This window comes from Crassostrea angulata, chromosome 8 (genome assembly GCF_025612915.1).
Source record: "Crassostrea angulata isolate pt1a10 chromosome 8, ASM2561291v2, whole genome shotgun sequence".
NCBI classification, from domain to species: Eukaryota; Metazoa; Mollusca; class Bivalvia; order Ostreida; family Ostreidae; genus Magallana; species Magallana angulata.
Window position 1 is genome coordinate 21,030,722 of NC_069118.1, and position 24,610 is coordinate 21,055,331.

At 30.5% G+C, this 24,610-nt stretch overlaps 1 protein-coding gene across 5 annotated transcripts; it reads right to left on the minus strand.

Annotated features, from left to right (window-relative positions):
* Positions 1–925: 925 nt before the first annotated feature.
* Positions 926–19,207, minus strand: LOC128160652 (uncharacterized). 5 transcript variants are annotated; one of them, XM_052824010.1, is made up of 12 exons: positions 19,045–19,206; positions 18,516–18,588; positions 18,218–18,388; positions 17,852–17,973; positions 16,449–16,593; positions 12,073–12,198; positions 11,686–11,868; positions 9,056–9,180; positions 5,470–5,557; positions 5,059–5,355; positions 4,351–4,435; positions 926–3,309 (listed from the first exon to the last, which is right to left on the minus strand). In XM_052824010.1, the coding sequence occupies exons 1-12, from the start codon at positions 19,099–19,101 to the stop codon at positions 2,880–2,882; spliced, it is 1,902 nt and encodes a 633-aa protein (XP_052679970.1). In that variant the 5' UTR covers positions 19,102–19,206; the 3' UTR covers positions 926–2,879. The 5 variants fall into 5 exon arrangements, with proteins under 5 accessions (XP_052679970.1, XP_052679969.1, XP_052679968.1 ...); XM_052824009.1 differs by having other exon boundaries at positions 5,059–5,298; positions 5,413–5,557; positions 19,045–19,205; XM_052824008.1 differs by having other exon boundaries at positions 5,080–5,557; positions 19,045–19,207.
* Between the last annotated feature and the right edge of the window lie 5,403 nt (positions 19,208–24,610).

Consider the following 24,610-nt stretch of genomic DNA (forward strand, 5'->3'; position numbering starts at 1 on the left):
CAAATTGTCTTCCTGTAATTTTTTTTTTATCATTATCCAAACGCTATGATATCAAATCTGCTATTTCAAAATTTAAAACGGATAAAGACTGGTCTTGAGTGATTTGCTTGTCGTACAAAGTATATATGTTGGACTCCAATGTGTGATTGGCCTCTAAAGTCCGTCATCGATAGTCACGCCGAAGCCTGATGGTTTGCTCTGAAGCCTGGGGGTTTAGCACTTCAAAGTCCGATGGTTCGCATGCAGTTACCAGAGTCCGATAGGGTGACTCTGGTGGTTCTAAATTTTAAAAAAAAGCACAAATATTGTTTTGTATAAGGTCAGTTTGACTGACCTTATAAAAAACCCTCAGATTATGGTAATACTTCTTTTGTTCAACTCATATTTACTGCATGTATCCTAAATTTGATAGTCATAGAATTTAAAGCGCATTTAACAACAGATATAAGGATACTTTATTCCTCTGCTTTGTTCTCCACCGATAATATTCAAATCAAACATACCCGAAACCTTTAAGGTAAACGCCTAACATCGGGAAATATAGTTCAATATTTATCAAAGAAAGCTTTGAAAGCAACAAATGCTATCTAGTGTAACAGAATAAACATATTATATTTTCTTGAGGATGATGCAAAACAAAATATCAAGAGCATTTTTACCAAAACTTTAAAACAATCTTTCCAAGTTTTTTTTTTCGGATTAAGATAACGATTAAGAGTTAAATAACTTAAACGCCTATTTAAGTCAGTATCATTAAATAATAATTCACTGTATTACATAAATACAACATTTTGTCCTAAGCATTGTCACTATCGTGAGAACTGAATGTGCTAAGCTCGCAGCAATTATTGTCTCATATATTTCAAAACAAATACATATCACTAATCAAAGTACTGAAGAACTGACAAGATTTGATTTTGTCGATGTTTATTTATTTTAAAATCAATGATATGTTATTTTGCATGACAAATATATGTAGTTTCTAATTTGTATTTGAATTACGCACATTTTTATAATATGAATTTTTGGAGTTTTTGGACAAGAATGTCGAGAAACCCCCATATGAATCATGTTAACCAAACCGCTCAGCTAACACCGTTAATCTCCGACAAGCAAGAGAGACTCTCTGCTTGTTTGAGATTTACGGAGACAGCCGAGCGTCAAGTTGAACGAGACTATATTGAACTCTGGCGTAGGAATACATGCGACTACAAAAAATATCTAAATTGTTCGTACCATTTAAAAATCTGACTATTTTCAAGGTATTTATAAATAAGTTTCCTTGAAAAAAAAATGCTTTAGCATACATAACATCGAATTTATCAATTATTTTTAAGAACTCAGTCTTGTCAGCAGCGAGGATTTGTGCTGAAGTCCAAACACTGTTTCACTTTCGGTTTGTCCGGGTAACTGCATAGGAGAGTTCATTAAAATCAACTCCCAAAAACTTTAATTTTGATTTTGATGAGTATGAAACGTCAAATAAATATCATTTTTGATAATACATGTACAATGAAAAAGAAAAAAGAATTCGGAAGGCCAAACACATTCCAGTATCATATTACAATTTGCAATCGCAGTTCATAACGCAATCTATAAACGATGGTTATTGTTTGAAAATATATAAAAACGTTAAGAAATGTCTATTTAATTAATGATGGTTTTATGCGAATAAATACAAACGTATTCAATGGAAAAGCATAAAAGCATAGGTTTATGTTAAAAATTCTTATAGTAGCACATCGTTGTATATATTACAGCAAACAATTGGATATTACTGTGTAATATTGACTGGAAAATATTGTCCACTACATGTTGCCATGTATGTTTTTAACTTTCTTTTAAACTTACTTTTAATTTTTATTAATTGCGTTAATGGAATTATTGAACGTAGCTCATTGTAATAGGATATGATAAGACAAAAAAGTCATAGAAATGCTAACATTTGACTCATTAAAGGCGTCATTTTGTTTATAAAATGAATTTGAAGCATAAACGACATTTTAATACGATAAAAAGATTTCACATAGTCCAATTAAGACTTTAATTAGAATCCACAATTATTGTTTACATAGGTTGAAGTATGTTGAAAAGTTCTGCATACAATTAACAATATCTATATTGGTCAGCCTCAGGCTATCGTTTTCTTCCCATTTTAATGATTTAAAAGAAAATACCAATACATTTAAATGCTCTCCCTTTTGTGCCGAAAGGAATTTACTAAAACGAAAACATATTTCTTACGGAAATGGAGAATACTGGAACGTATTTAGAATTTCACTATTTTCCAACATTATCGGTTGTGGTATTTTAAAGTCGTTTGCTATACAAAAACCCCGAAAACATTTATATTTATCTTTAGTCGGGCGCTTAAACTTAAACCTGACAGAGAGGACATTTCAAAAGGCAACTTTGAATAAATATTCTTTTTGCCTTAGTATTAATGTATTTATGAATTTCGAGTAATAAATAAAAATTCATAAAAATCTTGGGAAAAAGAACAGTGTATATATTTTAAACGATCGAAAGACTTTTGAGATCGGTTATTCAGAGAATATATCTTTAACAAATACATTGTAGTAGTAATATAAGTTAGAACTTTCAATCTTGAACATTTAATACAGTATTTGAATAAAGCAATCATATCAGTTCCTCTCGAAAACAAAGTGTTTCAATGATTTGCAATTACATCCTAATTTTAAAAAAAAATCTTCATTAAGCTGGAAAATGTACAAGTGCACCATAATAAAATTTTACGTTCTAGTCTTTTTTTTAGTTAAATTAACAACAATCTAAAAAAAATTGGTGTATATGAAACTTTATATTTCATCACTACCATTTCTAGAAAATATGTAAGCTTTCATATTTTCTAGAATTCACTATGCATTGATAGAAATTGTATTGTATTCATTGTCTTCCAAGGTAACGTGATGGTCCCCTGTATTCGTGTGACTGTATGGATTTTCCATTAGGCACTGGTCACTCATATTTCGGATACCATAATCTGATTCGCCTTCATTGCTAGGAAAGAATGCATGGTGATAACTGTCTTCTTCCTCCACTTCTTCTCTTACATTTTCACCAAGATGATCATAGTCATCATCACTACATTCCTTATGAGGGTTTCTGCAGGATTTATCATTGGCAGAATTCGTAGAATTAACCACTGAATATATTTCCGTTTTATTCAATACAAAATAATTATTTTCTAAAGATTGATTTGGATCACTTCTCTCGGAATGGTTGGGTGAAATAGTCTCATGTTGGGCATGTTTTTTTTCTGTAACTTTTTTAGTTGGTCGTCTTCTCCTATTTAAAATAAATTGAGAAGACCTACATTTTATTTGCTCTTACGAATACATGCATTGTTTAACATTCAATAAAGTAACTATATATTTTTCCACTAGTGAGATTCATCATTAATCAGACCAACGTTTATCAGTAACTTAATGAATTTTTGTTTGAAATTACACTGAAAATGACATTACAATGAGTTTTATTGAAATTATGTTGAAAAGCCTGTAAACATTTGTTTTGAAATCCATTTAAAAATCGATTTTACACATTTCAACGAAATTCACAGACTAAAATGAAATTAAGTAAAGGACTATATATGATAAGGGCCTAAAATGGCCCCCTAAAATGAACATCATCATTTTACTATCATTCTTTGTTTTCTTAGTACAGATATGTATGTGATGTGTTTACATAATATTCATTTTTGTTCAAGTGCCTACAATTTAGAAATATGACATTGTAAAGACAACCTTTTCCCGCCATTTTTGCATTTTTAGCGTAGAACAGCGTGTTTTCAAGCAGTTTTTTCTTCCGAAAACATAGAGCGCATTCTTGAACAAATAAAATATTTTAATCAGAGATGTATCTAGCCAAGACTAATAAGTGACAAAAAAATTTTCCTTGTTCAAGCATGCGCTCTATATTTCCCATTCGTAAATAGATAAGAAAAATGTCATTTTTTGGCTGATTTTGATTGAATTATAGAAATGGGGTCACTTCTGACGTCATATACTGCCAGTGAGTGCAAATAAATCAAATAAATAGATGAAAAATATATTTTATATTAGCTCTTCTAAAAAATAACATAACATTTTATTGTTCCCGAAACACTTATAAAATGGCGAATTAAGGGGGCCAAATTTAACTCTTATCATATATAGTTCTTTGACAAAATGGATTTTTAAAAAGATATTACGTCATTATAGTAATCTTTGACTGTATGCGCAATGTTTTAAACTCCATCAATGATTTACACTAAAAAGCCGGATGCAGCTATGCCTTTTTTTTTTTTTTTTTTAATAGAATATTTTAGACAGAAATGATAGTACTTACCAAAGGATGACAAGAAGTAGTGCAATTAATCCAAGAACGACAATAACGGTTAGTGGTACGACCACCATAATTACTGTTGTGTTGCCTATGTAAGAAAATTTATAAATAGGATCTCTCATGATTTGCGTTGTTGTATGATTTTTATCCAACTCGATGTGTGTTTTCTAGGCCCGAGCTTTAGCGAGGGGGATAGAAAACACAAAATGAGTTGGAAAAAACCATATAACATCGCAAATCATGAGATTCTATTTATCACATGTTTTCAACGTATTTTTTTTTTTAAATTCAATCTTCTCTGTAAATATTATAATTGTGAGTCGCACAACACATTTATCATTAGACGTCAACAACCTTACACACGAAAAAAAAGCTACTTGAAGATTATTAAACAAGTATTTTATTTTCTAACATATTGTTATTAATTTACGAAAGACATGAAACGGCATTAAATGCTTCCATTTATAACCCTTCACTTTTAAACTAAATTATTCTGTCACTTTTTTCACTTCACGTCAAACAGCCCTAAAGCTGTGTAATGTTTAAATATAACTTCAGATGGCGTAAGAACACAGTGTAACATCAAAAGTTTATCCCTTGAGTAATATTCATCGCAAATTGGAATAAACATGTGATAAGTATAGCAATCATTTGATATTAACTAAGTTATAAACTAAACTAACATAAAAAATAAAAAATACAAAAAAATACCATCTTGGTTCTTCATCATACTCTCCTTCTTGTTGTTTGTTGTTCCAGTCGCATCTTCTGAAACTTCATACATAGCGTGCTCAGTGGAAACAATTCCATGCGAAACAGTACGCGTGGCAGAACTTAGAGGCGTAGTAGAAGCAAAAACAGTTTCATGCTGAGTACTATTTCTTGTTTTAGTATGTGTAGGAGTAGTAGAAATAAAATCGGTTCCATGCGGTGTAGTACTTTTGGTTATTCCTGTAGGAGTAGTAAAAGTGGAAACAGTTTCATGCGGAGTAGTACTTGCTTTAGTACCTGTAGGAGAAGTAGAAGTAGAAACGGTTCCATGGCGATTAATACTTGTGGTACTACCTGTAGGAGCAGTAGAGGTGAAAACAGTTCCATGCAGATGAGTACTTGTGGCTGTACCTGTAGGAGTAGTAAAAGTGGAAACTGTTCCTTGCGAAGTAGTACCTGTGGAAGTGCCTGTAGCAGTAGTAGGAGTGGTCGTTTGCATCTAAAAATGTATTTTTATATTTCCAAAGGTTTTTACAGAATGAAGTTCTGCCATTCAGTCAACTGAATAATAACGCAAATGTATGAAAAAGTGACGGAATGTCAGAGCTTTATATGCCATTGAGTCAGCTTTTTGTTAACATTCAGTAACATTTTAGTTGACTTAATAGCATATCTTCATCCTGTGTTTGTTATTATTAAAGCATAAGTCAAATGTTGCTTAATGGTTCTTTATCTACAATGTCAATTTTCGTTTTCACTGATATAGCAAAACTATTTTGTTGTTTTTAATAATAAAAACGACAGGCGGCCTGAAATGCTCAGTATCAAGTATTCCTTTTTGCTGTGTGTTAATCTCCATATTCTTCACTAGAGTGTAGAGTTTAATGACTAGAACTGTTGCTTCAAAAGTATTTGTATAATCATTGAAATATAACTTAATTGTATGTATAAAGGAATAATTCTTTAACTTGTATTTGATTAAGAATACGGGTCAGTATTTGATTAGATCTACAGTAAGCCGTTTAGAATGGTGCCTGTTTATAATATCAGACGATAAAATGACCGAATGACTAACTAAGATTTCGTGGCATGAAAAAATAATGTGTCTAGTAATGTATATCGCTAAGGATGACGTTAACTGAGTATTCACGCGTTCTCAGTATTTATGTACTCTTTACTAACCATGTTCGATATTTGGTTTTCCATGTGCATTAAAAAAAATGATCAAGTATTCAATGAATGTTAAAAAAATCTTATTAGTATAAAGAGGAAATTTGATTAACGAATCATCTACGCTCGGAAGAAGCTTTATGTAACTAAGGATATAGGTATTATTTCGAATATATTTTTATCTTGCTTTTCCTTACTAATACAATTTATATATATCCTATGAGAAGGTCAGCACTTCATATTTGTTAAAAAAATTGTTGTTTTGATTTTTGAGAAAACATTTTCTTTATTTATTGCCTGACAACTAAGCCCTTATTGTGGCTCCAATTTACACCTAAGGATCATGATTTGAACATACTTAAATCTCTTCTACCTGAGAATACTTTCGCATGGTTGACCAAATGGTTTTGGAAAGATTTTTAAAGATATTTTTATGTATATACCTATGTATTGTGGCTCCATCCTACCTGTTTCCCTTGGGATCATAAATTAAACATACTTAAATCTTAATTATAATTTTATGCTTTTTCACAAGTTTTACCTTTTCTGGTCTACGAGTTTTTGAAACAATGATTTTTAAAAATTGCCAACAATTTTGACAATTGTAAATAAGCGATCTCTCCTTTATCTAAACAAATAAAGATTTCTTACATCCGATAATACTTTGGGCTAAAAGTCTAGTTAATGAATTTTGGCCGACTGGTTTTGTGAAAGAAGATAAAAATAAACGACAATGACAACAAAGGAAAAACTTTGATAAAAAAGGCTCATTTGAGCTTTCGGTTCAGGTAATCTACAAAGTTTACGTGATTTATATTCAATTCATGTGATTCATATTAAATATACTTTGACTTATACGCTAAGATTCTCCAAAGTTTTTATGATCTTGTAATTTATACGCGAACTCTTATTGATCATACATATACTTATATAATCTTTTTTTAACATTCAATATATACGTATGAACTTTGTCTCTTGGAAGTATGATGGATTGTCAAGTCCTAGCTGTTTAAATAAAGCTTAGGTTACCTGGGTTTTGTTAGAGATCTGAACAAATCAGATAAGGTAATCAAAAATAATCAAATATGCAGATACTCATATACAATGTCATGTAAACGTTGTTTCTTAAACCAATTTTTTTTTATAATAAATCATTACAGTTTGAAATAGGCAATGATATATCATGATATGCATACTGTCACAGAGAGAGAGAGAGAGAGAGAGAGAGAGAGAGAGAGAGAGAGAGAGAGAGAGAGAGAGAATATTTGAAGATTTACATTTGTTATATCGTAGCAACTATTTACAGCATTATTGCAAATTTTTCTACTGTATATATACATGTATCAACTAAGAATATAGCTGTATCTAGCTATAGCTGTCACATTTTTTTTACTAACTATAATTTCGCCACCTTCCTTGCGCAGCAAAAAATTAAAACTTAGTGGATCTTTAATATCAAAATACCGTATAACGGGCATTTTCTACGGTGTTTCCTTTCCTGCGATATTTTGCGGGTATGAAAAATGCGCAAAAATTAAAATCACAAAGTTTTATAAATTATAAACTTTGTGCAATGATTACCGTATCTACCGTTTATATTCACATATGTGGTCAGAACGTTACTCAGGAGTCTGTATACTGTAAATACCCGTGAGTATTTCAGTACAATGACAATTGATGAGTGAGAATGTCTCTTATATTCACACGTACTATATTCGACTTACATATCTCTAAAAATACAAATTTAAATACATGCATTACCATTTCAAGCACTTGTATGATATTCAAATTCTTATACCCTGTCCCGAGTTTTTGCTTCCACCACTTTTTGCTTGATATTTCGATGATAATAAATACCTTTGTGCTCAAACTACGTTCATAAACTAATATGAAACATGTCCAGATTATCTGTTTTGAAACACATCCCAAAATAGAAAGTCTACGGAGATTTTGCATTGCACTAGTCATTAATAAGCCCGGATGATAACGTTGAAAAACTGCGTGAGGTGTCCCGAGTACTTCCGAATGGAGAAAATATTTAAACTTTTCCCATTCTAAATCTCCGTAAGAAATTTTATTTCCTCCCTGTAAACTTTTATGAGTGAAAAGGCATAATTTTTACATAAAGATATCTTAGATATTTTCCATTTCATCGATTTTAAGTGTACTTCTTAAAAAGGTATGCGTATTTCTATTAAAAATCATCAAAATGTAATTGAAGCAATAACTTGGGACAGACTACATGTATAAATAATAATAGCCTTACTAGAGGATTATTTTCAGATAAACAATCACATGAAAAGGTGTCGACCAAATCTCTTTAAAAAAAACCGATCAGTCAAATAATATCGAAGGTTTAAGTCATTCAACCATAAACGCAAATTAACCACGGGTCACAAGAAGTTAATAAACAATTTTTTACAGCATCATTTTCAAAATATGCGTGCACATATTTTAGCCATAGAATATGAGACAAATGCATGCTTAACCGGAAATTCTTAGAAAAACATTTTTTATTTTGCTGCAACTACCACAGCTGTAATCAACAGGTGACCGGTTAGAGAATGAAGAATTAACAACCAAATTACACACAGTATCGGCGGTAATACTCATGAAATGTAGCCAAAATTTGATACAATATACATGTACTAGTTATACGTTCTATGTTTAGATAATTTTTTTGCGGTTAATGTAATCGCAGAAATTGGAAACACAGAATATATTTTGATACCTTTTTGAATCTAAAGCGCAAAAAATTATGGCCGCAGAAAATACCCGTTCATATACGGTAAATCCTAAGTGAAAGTTTCTTAATAAATCGCCATACCTCCAAACACACAAAGTAGTTGATTTCATTGCAGCCAACAAAAGTACAGTTAGAACTGTTGCATTTTAAACACTCTCTTGCATACTTGGATGGGTTTCTTGTAATCTGTTCACTGTCATTCTTCACTATAAAGGAAGATACACATTTTTTGTATGAATATTTTACATTATGATAAAATTAATTTTTGCGTTTGTTAATTACAAATTGTGTGTTCTCTGACTTCAGAATTATATTTATACTTTGAAAATAAAATGCTTTAAGAAAGTTTGAATAATTCAAGCTGTTTTGTTTCTGCATGCTTTTCAGATTTATCATTACTAAAAAGTATGAAAACTTACTGTGTTTAAGTCTTAGCCAAAGTATGTACTATATGATAAATATACAGTCTATAAATATAACTGCCGACCTGAACGATTATCATTCTTTATTTCCAAAAAATATATATTACCATATATATGTATGTATATGTATGTACGAATGTATCTGTTATACTAAGCATAATTAAGTGCACCTGTGGGTCGTAGTATAAATGGTACTTAAGTCTTAGACTGTGCCTAAGTAGGACATTCTTAAATTTAAGTGACTAAAAGAGTGACTAATATGACAATTTACCTAAATCTTAAAAGGCTGGTGGAAATGATTAAGGTATGTCTTAGGTATTGCACGCACACATTTAGAAATTTTATTGTCACGTCTTAGCAATCTAGTATTTAAATACAGTACACATTTAAATACAGACACAAATATAAATGTTAACAGTCACTGTGACTGTATTGATCTATATCATTTAGACAATTCGTAACGGCATTTAACATAAGAATGACTAACATGAAGCAAAGACTTTCATAAGATTACTTTATATTAAGGTGTATAGCGATGTAAGACACACTTACGTATGACTTTGGCATGTCCTAAAATTCTGCTTAAGTAATTCTTTTCTTAGGACCCTACTTAAATCAATATCAAAGCATGCTATATGTTACGAGCCCCTGATATAATTTCAATGCAAGTCCATGTTAAACCTAACGCAAGATTAACGGCATGTTGACCGTACCAACAGTTATGAAGTGCGTGTTTTTGTGTAAGGGAAAAATAAGAATGACAGTAAACCTATTAAATATTCCCTACATGCTTAGTGTATTTTGTTTGCTGAAATATTTTAACGAAAACTCAAATTTATAATTATTTACTTGATTAAAAAAGTCTCAAGTGCATTGGTGGTCACATGAGTACCATGGGTAGTAAATGGATCTGTAGGGGGTCTCATGTTAGCATATTTAAGTCTGAGCTCTAATTCGAGTCTCCTCTGACTTTTACCCTTGTTATTATCAAAGGTTTACAAACATTCAATTATGAAAGGATGCAAGAATTTCGAATTATCTATACTCTAGCACAAGGGGCCATAAAATGTAAACTCTAGGGTCATAAATTCACAATTTAGGTAGAGGGCTTCATAGAAATTATAATAGTGCATTCAATTTATTTTCCCCTGCTTTTGAAAAAGAAAATAAGAGTTCTTACGATTTATTACATTCTAAGTTTATGGCCATGCTGGCCCCGCTTTAAGGCCTAAACCTCTTATCCAGGGGCCATTAATTTCACAAATTTGGTAGAGTGCTTCATTAACATAGAAATGTATTCACTTTATCCACTATTACTGTGAAAGTAAAATAGACAATTTTTAAAGATTAAATTAATTTTCACTATTTGGCTAATTTGGTCTCTCCTTATAATCTGAACCTATGACTAATGAACCACTAATTTCATAATTTAGATAGAAGGCCTTATGGACATTATAATAATGCATTAATTTAAAATAAATATTAAAGCCTGAAACCCTGACCCATGAGTTTTACAATTAAAGTAGAGGGCTTTAAGCCTTTTATTGATATCATTAAACATCAGCAGTGCATTTAGTTTTTCTAGTGGAGTAGACAAAAGGTGTTTGGAACATTTTGCCTATTTTTGCTCTTTGTTCCCCGCCCATGAGACCCCGGGGTAAAAAAGTCATATATTTCACAATTTAGATTCCACTTATCCTAAAGATGCTCCAAACGAAAAATGATAACAATAGGTCTTGTTATTTTTAAGAAAAAGTTAAAAATATAAAATTCTTAAAGGACGACGCACGAGGCACGACGACGTCACAGACAAAGGCCAATATCAATTTGTCACTTGTGTGACTCAGCAGGCCTAAAAAATAATTCTATACGAAAAGGAAAATTTGGATATTAGTGTGCATGTTTTTGTATGTGTTTTATTTCACGCAGCACTTGGTTCGAACTACAGTAAGCATAGTTTTTTTTTAATAACACATTGATTATAGCATAATTGTTATGGTATTATAATTGGCGTTGAAAATATTAATTCTACAAATGCCTAACAATAATATCATCTTTTCGACTACTTTGAACGATATGTAGCGGAAGAGTGGCTACAGATGCAATTTTATGATTGCTATATTATTTTTATAATCCAAACTCTTACTATAATGAATAGGACAGATATGAACGAAAATGCCCTTATAGTTTAGTACAACATGTAAAAAAAAAACATTTTTATACAAAAAAATTTTGTTAGACTATTGCAATGATGTGAAATATGATAAGCATTTCATATATGAAAATTACCTCTTTCATTGCTAATGTATACTTCTCTGGCAATGCCTAGCCATGAATGACCAAGAGGCTGTCCCTCAATGAACTTGCATGCTTGCGCAGGGTCAGTAAGATCTACGTCTCCAAGAAGATAAGAATTATGCCTTGATTTGCATTCTGATGACGATGATTGCCAACCACTGTATACCTTCGATACTGTTTTGAAAAAAACCTATTTGAATAAACATGATCAATCGATACATTAATTAAAGAACCTATCTTTTTAAAAACTATTGTAAACATCATTGATTAAACGATGCTCTGAAATTGAATCTTTAAAATTAAGCAAAAAATAATGGAATATCTTATCTCCTCCATATAAATATAAATGTATCCTGACTGTGTACAAGCTCTTCTTACACGTTTTATTGCATATTTGAGCGTATGATGCATTACATTCTCCCTCTATGAACCCTTTGGCATTATCGGGACACTGAATAGATAAACACTTTTTCTGTGTAAAGGCAGACGTCTCTTTTTCCGACCCTGAAAGAATGTAAAAAAAGTACTTATAAAAATAGGACTTTCTTTGCTAAATCAATTTTTATAATATGCATAATATTATTCATTTTGTAAAATTTATTAAACTTACTTTTAAATTAAAGTTATTTCTTAGAAAGTTTTTATTCTGGTCAACAAGGAACCTGCTTAAACTAAGAAAATAAAAAAAACCCCAAAACTCAAAGGATTAAAATTGAAAAAACTAACCATTTTTATTAGACCCGGGGAACTTGTAATCCCGAGGCAGACGTTATATTATTTGTTAGAGACATTACAAGTATTTCTTTCTTTCTGATTGATCAAAAGAAGAGGTCAACAAAGTTGAAAATGTGTCATCTCGCTAGATGGAGCAATTGTTAACGCACATATGCATTGCCAGTTCGGTTAAAGAGTTATTTCGGGCGGAGCAGATCAAAAACCCTTGACTTGGGAAAATAGAAAATCAATCGCGTTATTAACAGTTGATTAAGTAAATGTAGTGTATTACTAGATATGCTTTAGAATGTGTTATCAAATTTGAACATTCCATGATTTCTTCACTTAAAGTATTCTGAGTATCGCACTGTGTTATAATACGGATTTTACATATTGGTACGACTTTTACATAGCATTTTGTATATCCGGTATTGATTTTGCTCTACATCGCTCTTGTAAGCAACTGCAATAAATAAGGAATAAGGAATCATTCTTTGAGTATTATGAGGTAATAATTTCGGTCGGGGCGTGATCAAATCCAATAAAGCCCGAAGGGCTTTATGATAGATTTGATCACGCCCCGACCGAAATTATTACCTCATAATATTCAAAGAATGATTCCTTATTACTTATTTTTATATAGTTTTAGGCCATCGTACGATTAAATATTTAAATATAAATAAGCAAACCCCGCTCGCGCCTCAACTTGGCGTCATTTGTGCTATGGGTTATATAGTACAAAATCGAGACGTAGTGTTATCACAGGCAAAGACACTGGATAATGTAAATATTAAGCAATACAAACGGTAATGTGTGTAATGTATGAGAGATAGAAATGAATAATGCTGATTAACAAGATTTTGTTAAAGTAGAAGGAAAAATGAAAATTCTGAATGAACAGGATCTCAAATATGCTTATACCTTCATTGTTTTCATGGGTCCCTCACCCACTCCAATTTTCTTTTTTCTTCTACTAAATTCGGTTAAAATTTAGAGACTGAAGATATTTCGTTTTTAAATAATAGTAAATTAATTAATGGTCTATTGATATCTAACAATGTAATTTTTACGGAATTTTTCTCAAGGGTCTACTTGGTTTAGGGATTAAAGCGTGAAAAGTAATCCGTCAACATATAATTTATTTTACCAAATCTTTATTCTTAGGTGTCTTGCTATAGAATAAACCCTATAAGTTTGAGTCAATAATTATAACCAATGACCAAACACGATACATGCATCACCTTTTTTGTAAGCTTAACACATTTAGTGCCAAGTATAGGACTACCTTAACAAAAAGTTATGAATTCTATATGACTTAATACCAATAATACATGTACATATGAAAATGAGCTTTATGCATTCCGTAGGTAATTTATTGAAACATTTTCAGAAAACAAAATGTTGAAAAGCATTGTGTACACGTATATGATTTAACCTGTTTTGTATGCTTAAGAACAAAGTACATTTGTTTAGACGTATACTGCCTAGTATGGAATCCTTGAATAGATCAAAGATAATTTGTCCGAAGGCGGAAAGGGTCCGAGACCAAGACCAATTTCTGTAACTTTAATATCTAAATAATTCATAATTTGATCTTCCATACCATATCCCTAGATCTGCATATGCTGCATTAAAACAGGGTTGTTGCAAGCCCCCCCCCCCTCCCCCACACACAAAAGAGCACAGCAGGAGCACAGCAGGAGCACAGCAGGAGCACCCATTATTTTACTGTTATTGAAGCAGCAGGAGGTGAAAACAGAATTATATTTTTTATGTGTCTTAGAGACACGTTAAGTTTCATGTATACATAGATAAGCAAAACAAGTATGATAATGCCCTGTTTAAAAAAAATACATTTTTCAAAAAATACATAATAAATAACGACGCAAATAAATAAATTTCAAAAGATAAAACGAGTTATTGTAATTAAAAGGTATTGCATACTGCGTATAATTTTTGACTGATTTGTGAATATAAACACCCGACCGTTATTAATTAAGTCAATTACATTTACTTTTTAAGTTTGTGTACATCAAAAGTAAGTGTGTTTGACAGTTACATAATATTTTGGACAGTTAAAATAAAACTTTTTGATTTGCTGTTAATTCCATGGAAATAAAATAGTAAGAGAGAACAAGTATTCCTTTTAAAGGAATGATCGGCAACAATGATATATTGATAGCTAGAAGCAATAAAAATGATCAGTTTGATGTAAAATACTTATAAAAGTACTGTATTTTTCATCTTCGCTAGCCAAGGGTTTTCGGTCCATTTTGTTCCCCATAAATCGGGAGCAATTAAAATGGACCGAAAACCCTTGGCTAGCGAAGATGTGTATTTTTACAAAATATAGAATATTTTGAGTCTGTATACCATAATTTCATCACTATAAACCGTCAACAAATTTAATTTTGAAATAAATTTGGGAAAGCAGTTCGTAAACTCCTTGTCTAGTTTTATATTTTTAACGTAATTACATGTATTAAATGTTAATGTATCTTCAGAATACTGAGTAGGGCTCTTTAAAGAGCATTAACACGTATACAAAGAAATAGTTGTATTAAAATAATTTAATGCGACTGAAAAACATTGAATGCCATCAGAACTTGCTATTGAGGTCGCATTATAACGTAATCTTGTTTATAAATCAAGCCGTCTTCCTAGCTACTATTATGCAACATCAATAGATCGAGGTTAGTCCATGGAGCTTGATGATAGAGGTGCATTTTTGAATTAACAGGTCGAACTGTATTTTATGTATGTTTGCATCTCTTAAGGTAAATGAATTGAAATAAAACTGAGTAAAATGTTATATAAATACTAAACCAAACTTCAAGTTTTTATAAGAACTACTTATGCAAGCGCAATGTGTGCGCACGTGGAAGCATTTGCCGGATGCCTCATATGAACACAACAGTGATCGGCCGAAGCCGATCACAAAAATAGGCGCTAGTTAACGCATTCTGATAGGTGATACCAACAAACATTGAAAGAATTAACATTGGGCATGTGTATATACACAACACAATCAGTGAGTCACTTTTTAAATCTTTTTGATCGTTCAAATCTTTTTTTATGCATACAATAATTGCCATGGTTTGTATATTTGCGCATGTTACATGTAACTAATTTTATTTTGTTATAAAATTATTAAATCGCTAACAAAATTTAAATAAAGGGAGATAGGTATTTTATATTTTCACTTTTTATATTCTTAATTGCTCTTTGCAAAAAGTAATATAAATATATAACCCCCTTCTTTCACAAATAAAAATTAAAATGTCTATTTATTATAGTTGTTTAAGTGTCACTTACATGTTGTTTACCTTAATAGGTATGTTTCTGAAATGCAGTTCAGAAAGATATTTTTGACAAAATCATTGAAACTCATTGCTAGTTTTTAAAAAAATTACACAGAACTAAATCACTGGAATTATTGCATTTTTCTCTCTTTCTAGCCTTGGGCCTGTCTTAAAGTTTTTAACTCTTAGTCTATTAAGTCTTAAGGCAAAGTTGAATTTTAAAATACGTCCATACCATCATGTAATCTAATTATTTTCACATTATGAAAAATTTCGACAACTCGGCACATAACTGTCCTTGTAAAATAGTAGAACTGGAATCTGTAGCTTACAGTGGAACAAATGATTTTAACAAAAACAGTCAACATTGTGAAAATCAAGCTGTTTGAGATTAGAATTTAAAAGCAATTATTTCAATAAGATTACTCCGCTATTTTACAGGTTAACCCCGTAGGAAACACTAGCGCTCTTGCCTGTGTGTATATGCCTTACTACACGAGGTTATGAAATCTTTTACAACAAATATACTCTGAAAAGTAGCAGTATATGCAAATGGAAAATTTTCTTTTATTTAATTCTAAAAAACAAAAATTGTACACGATTTGAAAATAGAAATAGAAACCCGGTGAGGAAGCACATGACGCAAGAGTACAGAGCTACTATGTATGGCATTCAGTAAACTTAAAACTTGAAATCATGTTTCATCACCTTCATGCAGAAGTATATCAAAAAATGTACCTGACTTAAAAAGACTATAAGTGTTGTTTCCTCCACAATCATTTTTAAACTTAAGATTGGCTTTGATGGAACATGACAATGAACAATCATTAGCTCCTCTGCTTCTTTGTTTAGGTATTTGTTCCAGGCAAACACATTTTTTGAGCTGTCAAGAAATCAGAAAAATAAAGGCAACTTTTAAGAACATGCTTTAAAAATCTTCAAAAATATAATGTCGGTATTTTTTTTCCACTTGTCTTTTCCCTGAATTGCCGCTTATGATTGCAAGTGCAATTTGTTTGTTTTCAAGCAGTAAGTCTAATGACATTCAACCAAAACTGTTGCGTAACCGGATGCTCTGTCAGAGCGCTACTTATGAAGCATTAAAATAAATACTTCTGAAAGGAAGACCACTTTGATGTTTATATGAAAAAAATGACAATAACAAACTGTCAACCATCTCAAAGGTCCATAAAACGAAATACAAATTCAAAGCAGAGAAACATGGACCTCTAAAAAAGATTTCGGTAGGATCAGGTGCCATGGAGGAGTGAGCATCCTTTGCTGACCGGTCACGCTAAAATCACAATTTAAATGTGAAAATTCACACTTTCAATAAGTACTAGGTAAACTGTTCAACTGTTATTCTAAATGTAGCAAACATTCAGTTTTGACTCAGAATTAATACCATGAATCAAAATACCATATAAAATAGAAACAATTTAACTCGATGATAATGTTGGAAAAAAATTTTCTCTAGAAAAATTATTTTTGTGGTACATTGCGCGATACAAATACATCCTCCACGAATCTGTATGCATAATATGTAGGTTTGCAAAAAAGGAAATCATTGATTTTGTCCTCATCATTATTTCTATACTGCAGCTGGGCAGTAAGTTACTTCTTACTCGACAAGCTTGGTTTTAAAATAATTTTATAAAAACAACAAATGGAAGAAATTTGCAAATGTTGTTCTTTCACATCCACCACTCGGTACCCAATATGCAATCATAAGATAATACAAGTATTCTAAACAATCTTGCTTATCGCTTTCATATACTTACAGTACTTGCTTCTATTTGTTATTTTTTGCACACAGTGATACAAGCTTAATACCAAAATATTCAAATATATCCTATTCCTAAACTTTATAATTTCCTTTTATGTCATGCATTATATTAGCATATCGATATTGGTAAAGCAGTTTGACAAACACAACGAGTAGTCCTGACTAAAAAAAAGCCTGCGTATGCAGAATGGTCGGTCAAAATACAATCATGCTAAGGTTAGGTGCATCTTACAAATCTAGCAATTTTATACGTTAATTATTAGTCAATATATACGTACGATTTCTTCCTCTTTCTTTAAGTTTGAATAAAAGATAACGTTTCAATTGTTACATACTGACACACCGATAACGTTACCTGTAAACCAAACACAAAGTAGTTGGATTCAAGGCAGACTTCCTGACAAAGCCCGGCCGATGGAAAATGCATCTCATAGGATATCTGTTCCAACGTGTTTACTGCAGTTTCTTCGAAACAACCTATCACAAAATATAATTTTATTTTAATATAATATTATTTTCAGGTACTTACATTTAGAAAACCATTGTAATTAAAAAAAAACAGTACCCTTTAATATTGTTAAGATTAAAAAAACTTATTGCCAAATATTGTTACACGTAAGATTTTGTAAACTGTCAAAAATGTGTTACAGTCTACAATTTTTCTTTCACACTTTTAAAGTTTGTTTGACTGTGTAAAATTGTGTTAAGGCTTAGTTCTTACCAATTATTTTTATCCATCCTGATAAGCGAGTATAATGTCCTGTCCAAAAATACGTTTCATTAAATAACGTATTTACAACCAGATTTGGTAACATATTCCCTTCCTTCCTGCATTGTATATGGGCATTTGTCCAATTTGTCTGTGCAATACTTGATATAGTTCCACAACATCCTGAGATTGAAATATAATTAAAGTTTTACTGAGAGAGAGAGAGAGAGAGAGAGAGAGAGAGAGAGAGAGAGAGAGAGAGAGAGTAATCCATGGCTGAGTGTGTTTTGATTTACTACGTTTTACTCACCTGTGAAAAGTGTTGTAATAAATACAAAGATCAGAAAAGTTTTTCTTGATCGGGCCATATAGCTATACATTGCCTAGAAACAGAAAAGAAGAAAAACAATTGTGAAACTTAAAATTCAATCAAAAACTGATTATAAATGTTTTCAGACTAAAAAAATTGTTACATTGTAATAGAAACAGGAACACAACAAAGTTTTTGGAATTATTGTTCTATTTAATAAAAGATACAATGTGCATTACCCTTTTCTTTAAAGTAAAATCCAATTAAATAGAGTTAAAAACAGCAATCCACTTTAATGTGAGCAAGTTTAAAATATTTGAAAATTATTGCTGAGGTGTGTTAATTTTCATTTATATAGTTGTACTGTTTTAAACTGATATGCATATTATATTACATGTATATCTCTAACATAATATATACAAAGAGTATGTAAAATAGTGAGCATTCTACATCTAGATAAATTTTTTGTGAACATAAATCACCTGTATATACCTCAATGTACCTGTATAAATATCTAATAAAAACTTACCTTAAAATGGCCAAGAACATGAGATGTAAAAAACCCAGCTAATCTTAAACAAAGCATCAAAACAGTAAAGAAATTACCTCCTGTTAACCACAGATATCGAATTCACAAGTACCTTTAAGTGCTTTTGTCCTGCGCTTTAAACTTCCTTGTTAGTTTTAACCTCGCAATTACAATCCGGGGAATCCAGGTTTTCCCGTTTGAAAGTTCAGATAAGCTTTACTCCTTTCACAGATAAAAACGCCCTTAGCTAGACTGAAATTAATGGTGTTTGTATGTAAGATAAGTTTTACAAAGGTATATTAATGAAAGTAAATTGACATATCCTTTGAAAGCTATATTAGTTTAATCGCAATCAAGGGTCTTCGGGGGAAAATATAAACTGCACGTTCTTAGTTAAAAAATAATGTTACATTATCAGTGTCTGGTTTGGTTATGATTGTGTTTAGAAGAGGAATTTGTTTAAGCTTTTTGGTTTTCTGTTCGCAGTTTTTGTGTATGTATTCATATCGATGCCTTGTAGAAAATGACCCATTGATATCTATTCTAATATTTTTTAAAAGTAAATGCGTTTTTAAACATAACTTGTATTCCTTCTTACGATTTTTCAAAAGAAATTAGATCTCTTAGCCTAGGGGTTATATGTAAATACAGTCATTTCATGCATATCTTTTACAATTTAATGCTATGCTATGGTATGCGATTTTAATGATATGCTATGAGATTTGTATGCTATGCTATGAGATTTGTATCCTATGCTATGAAAAATTGAAATGAAGTGCTTAATGATATGGTATGCTATGATATGCTATGGTATGCTATGAGATTTGAACAAAAACGCCTCCATACACAGAAGAGTTCCATAGATTTCGAAGTGAAATAATAAGAAGCCAAAGTTTACCACAAATCTATCATGTAAACATTTATTTTTTCAAATAAAAACATTTAAAACCGAGTTAAAATAATGTCGTATGCTATGCTATGGTATGATATGACGAATGCGATTCTATGAGATTGTATGCTATGGTATGAGATTCCAATGCTATGCTATGAGATTCCAATGCTATGCTATGAGATTTCAATGCTATGCTATGGTATGGTGTATGTTGTAAAAGATATGCTTGAACTGACTGTAGTGGTTTTATGTAAATATGACAATACTTAATTTAGGTTTAGATCACATCTCTCATTTTTTTTTTTATTGAATGATGACATTGAATTAAGTTAGTTATTTTTACGTTTGGTTAAAGTCGCTTCCGATTGTTTAATTATTGTGCATGTACATGCATCCAGTATCAAAACATTTTTAATACAAACTAAATAATTGAAAAATATATACTTTCGCCTATTTATAGACGCGAAATCAGTCTTTTTAAAATAAGAAAATATTTGAAGTAAATAAGAATATTTGTAAGGCGGGACCCCCGATAAAACTAAAAAACTAATGAATGATGGGCAGTTTATTAAAGGAAATTCTTTGGTTTTGTCCCCTATTTCGTAGGTTTATTAAGACTGCATTTATGCATCGATTGTTATAACAACGCCCATCAAAAGAGATAGGTGTTATAACAAAAAAAAATTAAAAGCCAATACCCATTACTTGTAGCAAATAGCAAAGTCGCAGTAGAGTCGTATCTGTCTGCAAAATATATAAAAACCATCATAATTAAAGATTTTGTTAGCTGTTTTGTTAGCAATCCTTGTATATTATTTCCAATTAGAATATAACTTGGATCATCAGAATTTTTTTTTTCCTTTTTGTATCCATCCTTGTTAAGTTATAGGCCAGAGTTTATTGGAATCAAAACATTTTTATGGAAAAGTAAATCAAGTTAATATTTGACGAGGTTCTTTTATAGGTTATTAAATATGAGGTTTAAAAGAAAGTGGGAATTTGGGGTTTCTCATTTTCACATAAAACTGTTTTAGAATCATATTTATAATTCATTTCTCTGCTTTCAAAATGTTTTTTAATTTTTTTAAATTTTACAAAGTACAAAATTTTACTAGAGAACATACTAGATGAATTTTTTATTCTAGTTTTACCATCTCTTCTTCGTTACATTTGCAGGTTACTTTCATTCACATTAACAAGATCTTAATCGTAAGTTAGGAAATTTGACATTTTTGACACATATCCCTATAAACAGTTTTATTATTTTTTGAGAAAAATATAAGTGGGAATAGAAATAGTTTTCCTTATTCAACATAAAGCATAGTATGTTTTGTTGACGAAAATGCATAATTCATTTTCCATTAATGGGAAATATTCCAATAATTAATTATTTGATATCGTTTTATATTTAGTTAATAGAGATGTGCGTGAATTTCCTTTTAAGAATATTAATAAATATGGAAACATTAACATACTTTCAGTCATAACGACTATATTAGATATATAAGAAGTTTTGATGCGTTTATTAACTATTTACATTTTAAATGAATGAATAAACAGCTACCTTTTAGGAGATATCACACAACTAAGACATTACATCATATCATATCAAATTCAAACGATAACTTAATGACTATGACATAATATGAATAAACAAACACAATCAATTTTCCTCATCGACTAAATAATGCTCTGATATTAGATTAAAATCTAAAATGCCAGCAAATAAATGAATGAATGAATAAATAAATAAATTTACAACTTGAATTGATATCGTAGAATATTGTATAGCAAACTGCTTCGACATCATTTCTGATATCAATAAGATACCTGTAATATTTTGAATAATATGAAACATTTTCAAAAGATACTGTATCTATTTAAGAATTAAACAGTTTTGATCTGAAAAATGTATTCTCATAACCCTAGCCTGTGTCCATTCATAATAAGGAACGCGAGTAACACGTTAAAAAACTTTTGTATTTCGCAGAACAAGCGCCAAATGCTTTTTATGAAATGTTTGCATCTAACAGTAACTTTCAGTTATAAACTATAGGGAACATCAACCGTCACGTCCTAAATGGAAGCAAAGATTTTAATAATAAATTTAAGAATAGCTGAATTTTTAACTTTTTTTTTAAAAGATTGAATTTAAATGAAATGATAAATTCATTATAACTGGTCAATTTCATATGCATTACAATTATGAATTGTTTAAATTAGACATACTGGACCACTGTTTAAAAAAGTGATACTTTTAAGCTGGACATTATTTAACAAGAATCATTTTTCGTAATGTTTAATGCTGAAAGTTAGCGAGGTCAAAGTGCAATGTTTGCATAAAAAATAAAAAAAAAAAAATTACTTGCAAAAAACCCTCTACTTAAAAACAAACTAATTTGACAAATTATTTGACTTTGTCGTGAGATGATAAAGAACTAAAACACTATTTTAATATCGAATTATAATTTCAATTTCGTTTGCAATTTGATACTTATATTTAAATTGAAATCCAATGCTCGTTGCTATATCTGATTTTATAATTGAAAATATTATATAATATTATCATCGGTATCTTTATAGGTTTCCTAGAACATAACTCTGTCGTCATGTGGATGCATATATTAGTTAGGAATCATACTTGTCGAGGAAAATATACATTCGTTGAAACAATGCAATAGCCCAGCAATGTTTTATTAGTTTCATGTAAACCACTTTTTTGTTTGAATGAACCGAGTTTATCTAAGCTTTTCTGATAACCTTTTGCCCGTTATTCAACAATAACAATTTTTCTTCACTTTTATAAAGTCCTTAACGGTTTAATTGTTTAGGTAAACAATTACCCGGATAGTTTTTTTAATGTGTCATTTTTTTTCAACTGCTTTAATAATATATCTTAAGACATAAGCGACTCAAAATGACTTTGAAATGAAGTTCACATCATGTTTGGATTGCATTTGCATAAACATGTAAAAGTAAGAAAAATGCGATCAATGTACCTCTTTAAAAAAAACCCAATCAAATTTGATAAATGCTATGATTTTGTCTTGAGATGATAAGAAACTAATAATTTCATTTTGAAAATTCCATTATATATTTCACATTCATTAGTGATTTGCTAATTAATACAAAACAGTACTGGTTGGTTGAGTAATACCGGTATATTATTTAATTCTGGTTGTAACGCGCTTTTTGATTGGCTAAAAAATTATTTTATATCGTATAAAGAATGTTGCCTACGTCCTAGTACATGTAAGACTTACGTCAAAAACGTATCAATACGCCTGACGTTACGTTTACAATTTAACGTCATTTTAATAGTCAAATGACCGTTTTAATCAACAATGAAGAGTAAAAAAAAATATAAACACTGAATTCAATATTTATTACGATATAAAATCGTTTGAAACAGTTTACGCTTTTAAATAATATAAAGCGTTAACTGCCCCAGACCATTTTATATCGCATAAAACAAATAAATATTGAATTCATTTTGAAGGTCAAATGACCGTTTTTATCAACAATGAAAAGTAAAAAAAAAAATAATAAGCACTGAATTCAATATTTATTAATTTTATACGATATAAAATCGTTTCAAACAGTTTATGCTTTTAAATAATATAAAGCGTAAACTGCCACAGACCATTTTATATCGTATAAAACAAATAAATATTGAATTCATTCCTTAAGTGAATAGATATAAACAAAGATTTGAAGCGATTAAAAACAGCTAGACGCAAATATAAGTCGATTTTTCGCAGACAACCTAATGTATAGAGTTTTAAGGATGATTGCAGTTAAGGACGTGCATTATTTTTGAGGATATATACTTTTAAAACAAGCCATTTTTCTCTCAAATGCAGGAATGCTCGGCATCCAAAGTGCAACTCTATCTAACCAAATTCAATAAAAGTATGTAGTTACATGTACCAAGTAAGACTCGGTTTTAATAGGCGGGGATGAATCGTGATTTCTTGAACGTCCATACGATAATGTGGACGCCCACTTTTGTACTGACTTCATCCATAGCGCATTTTTGTCTATTGTTCTCAGTTAAGCATTAGTTGTATATTTGTAATATCTAAGTCATGTAAAAAAAACACGTGATTTCTCACCTCAGGTAATTTTGTGAATACAAAATTTCATCACGTAACGTGTAAGCCAGCATGTTATGTGCTAACTAGGATAATGTTTCTCGAAGTTGTCAAGCATTGATTTAAAGTCTTCTGTAGTGACATTGTTGTGGTAAATAATAAATTTGTGCGGTATAAAATAAATGGTGAAAGTAATTACGTTACAGTTTTTTATACATGAAATTGTTATTCATGTAAAAACCAAATTTTAGTACCATTTTCATAATGTCAGTTCCACCTGTTATGCATATCAATATCAATGCTATGTTCAATCAAGGTCAGAAAAACGAACATTTTCTTCTTTTGGAATGGTATAAGAAAGAAAAAAATGTTGCTTTGGATATCAATATTGTACACTGTATACATGTCAAATTGAGCTACCAAAACATCATTTCATCATTTTTCATCGAATCTAATTGTAACACATATCATAATTGTGATTTTTCCGCTTCTTTAAAACTTGTCTGCTAAAACAGCATCTTGAAATATCATAAATGTTAGACTTTTCCACAATAAAAACAGGTAATAAAATAAATACAAG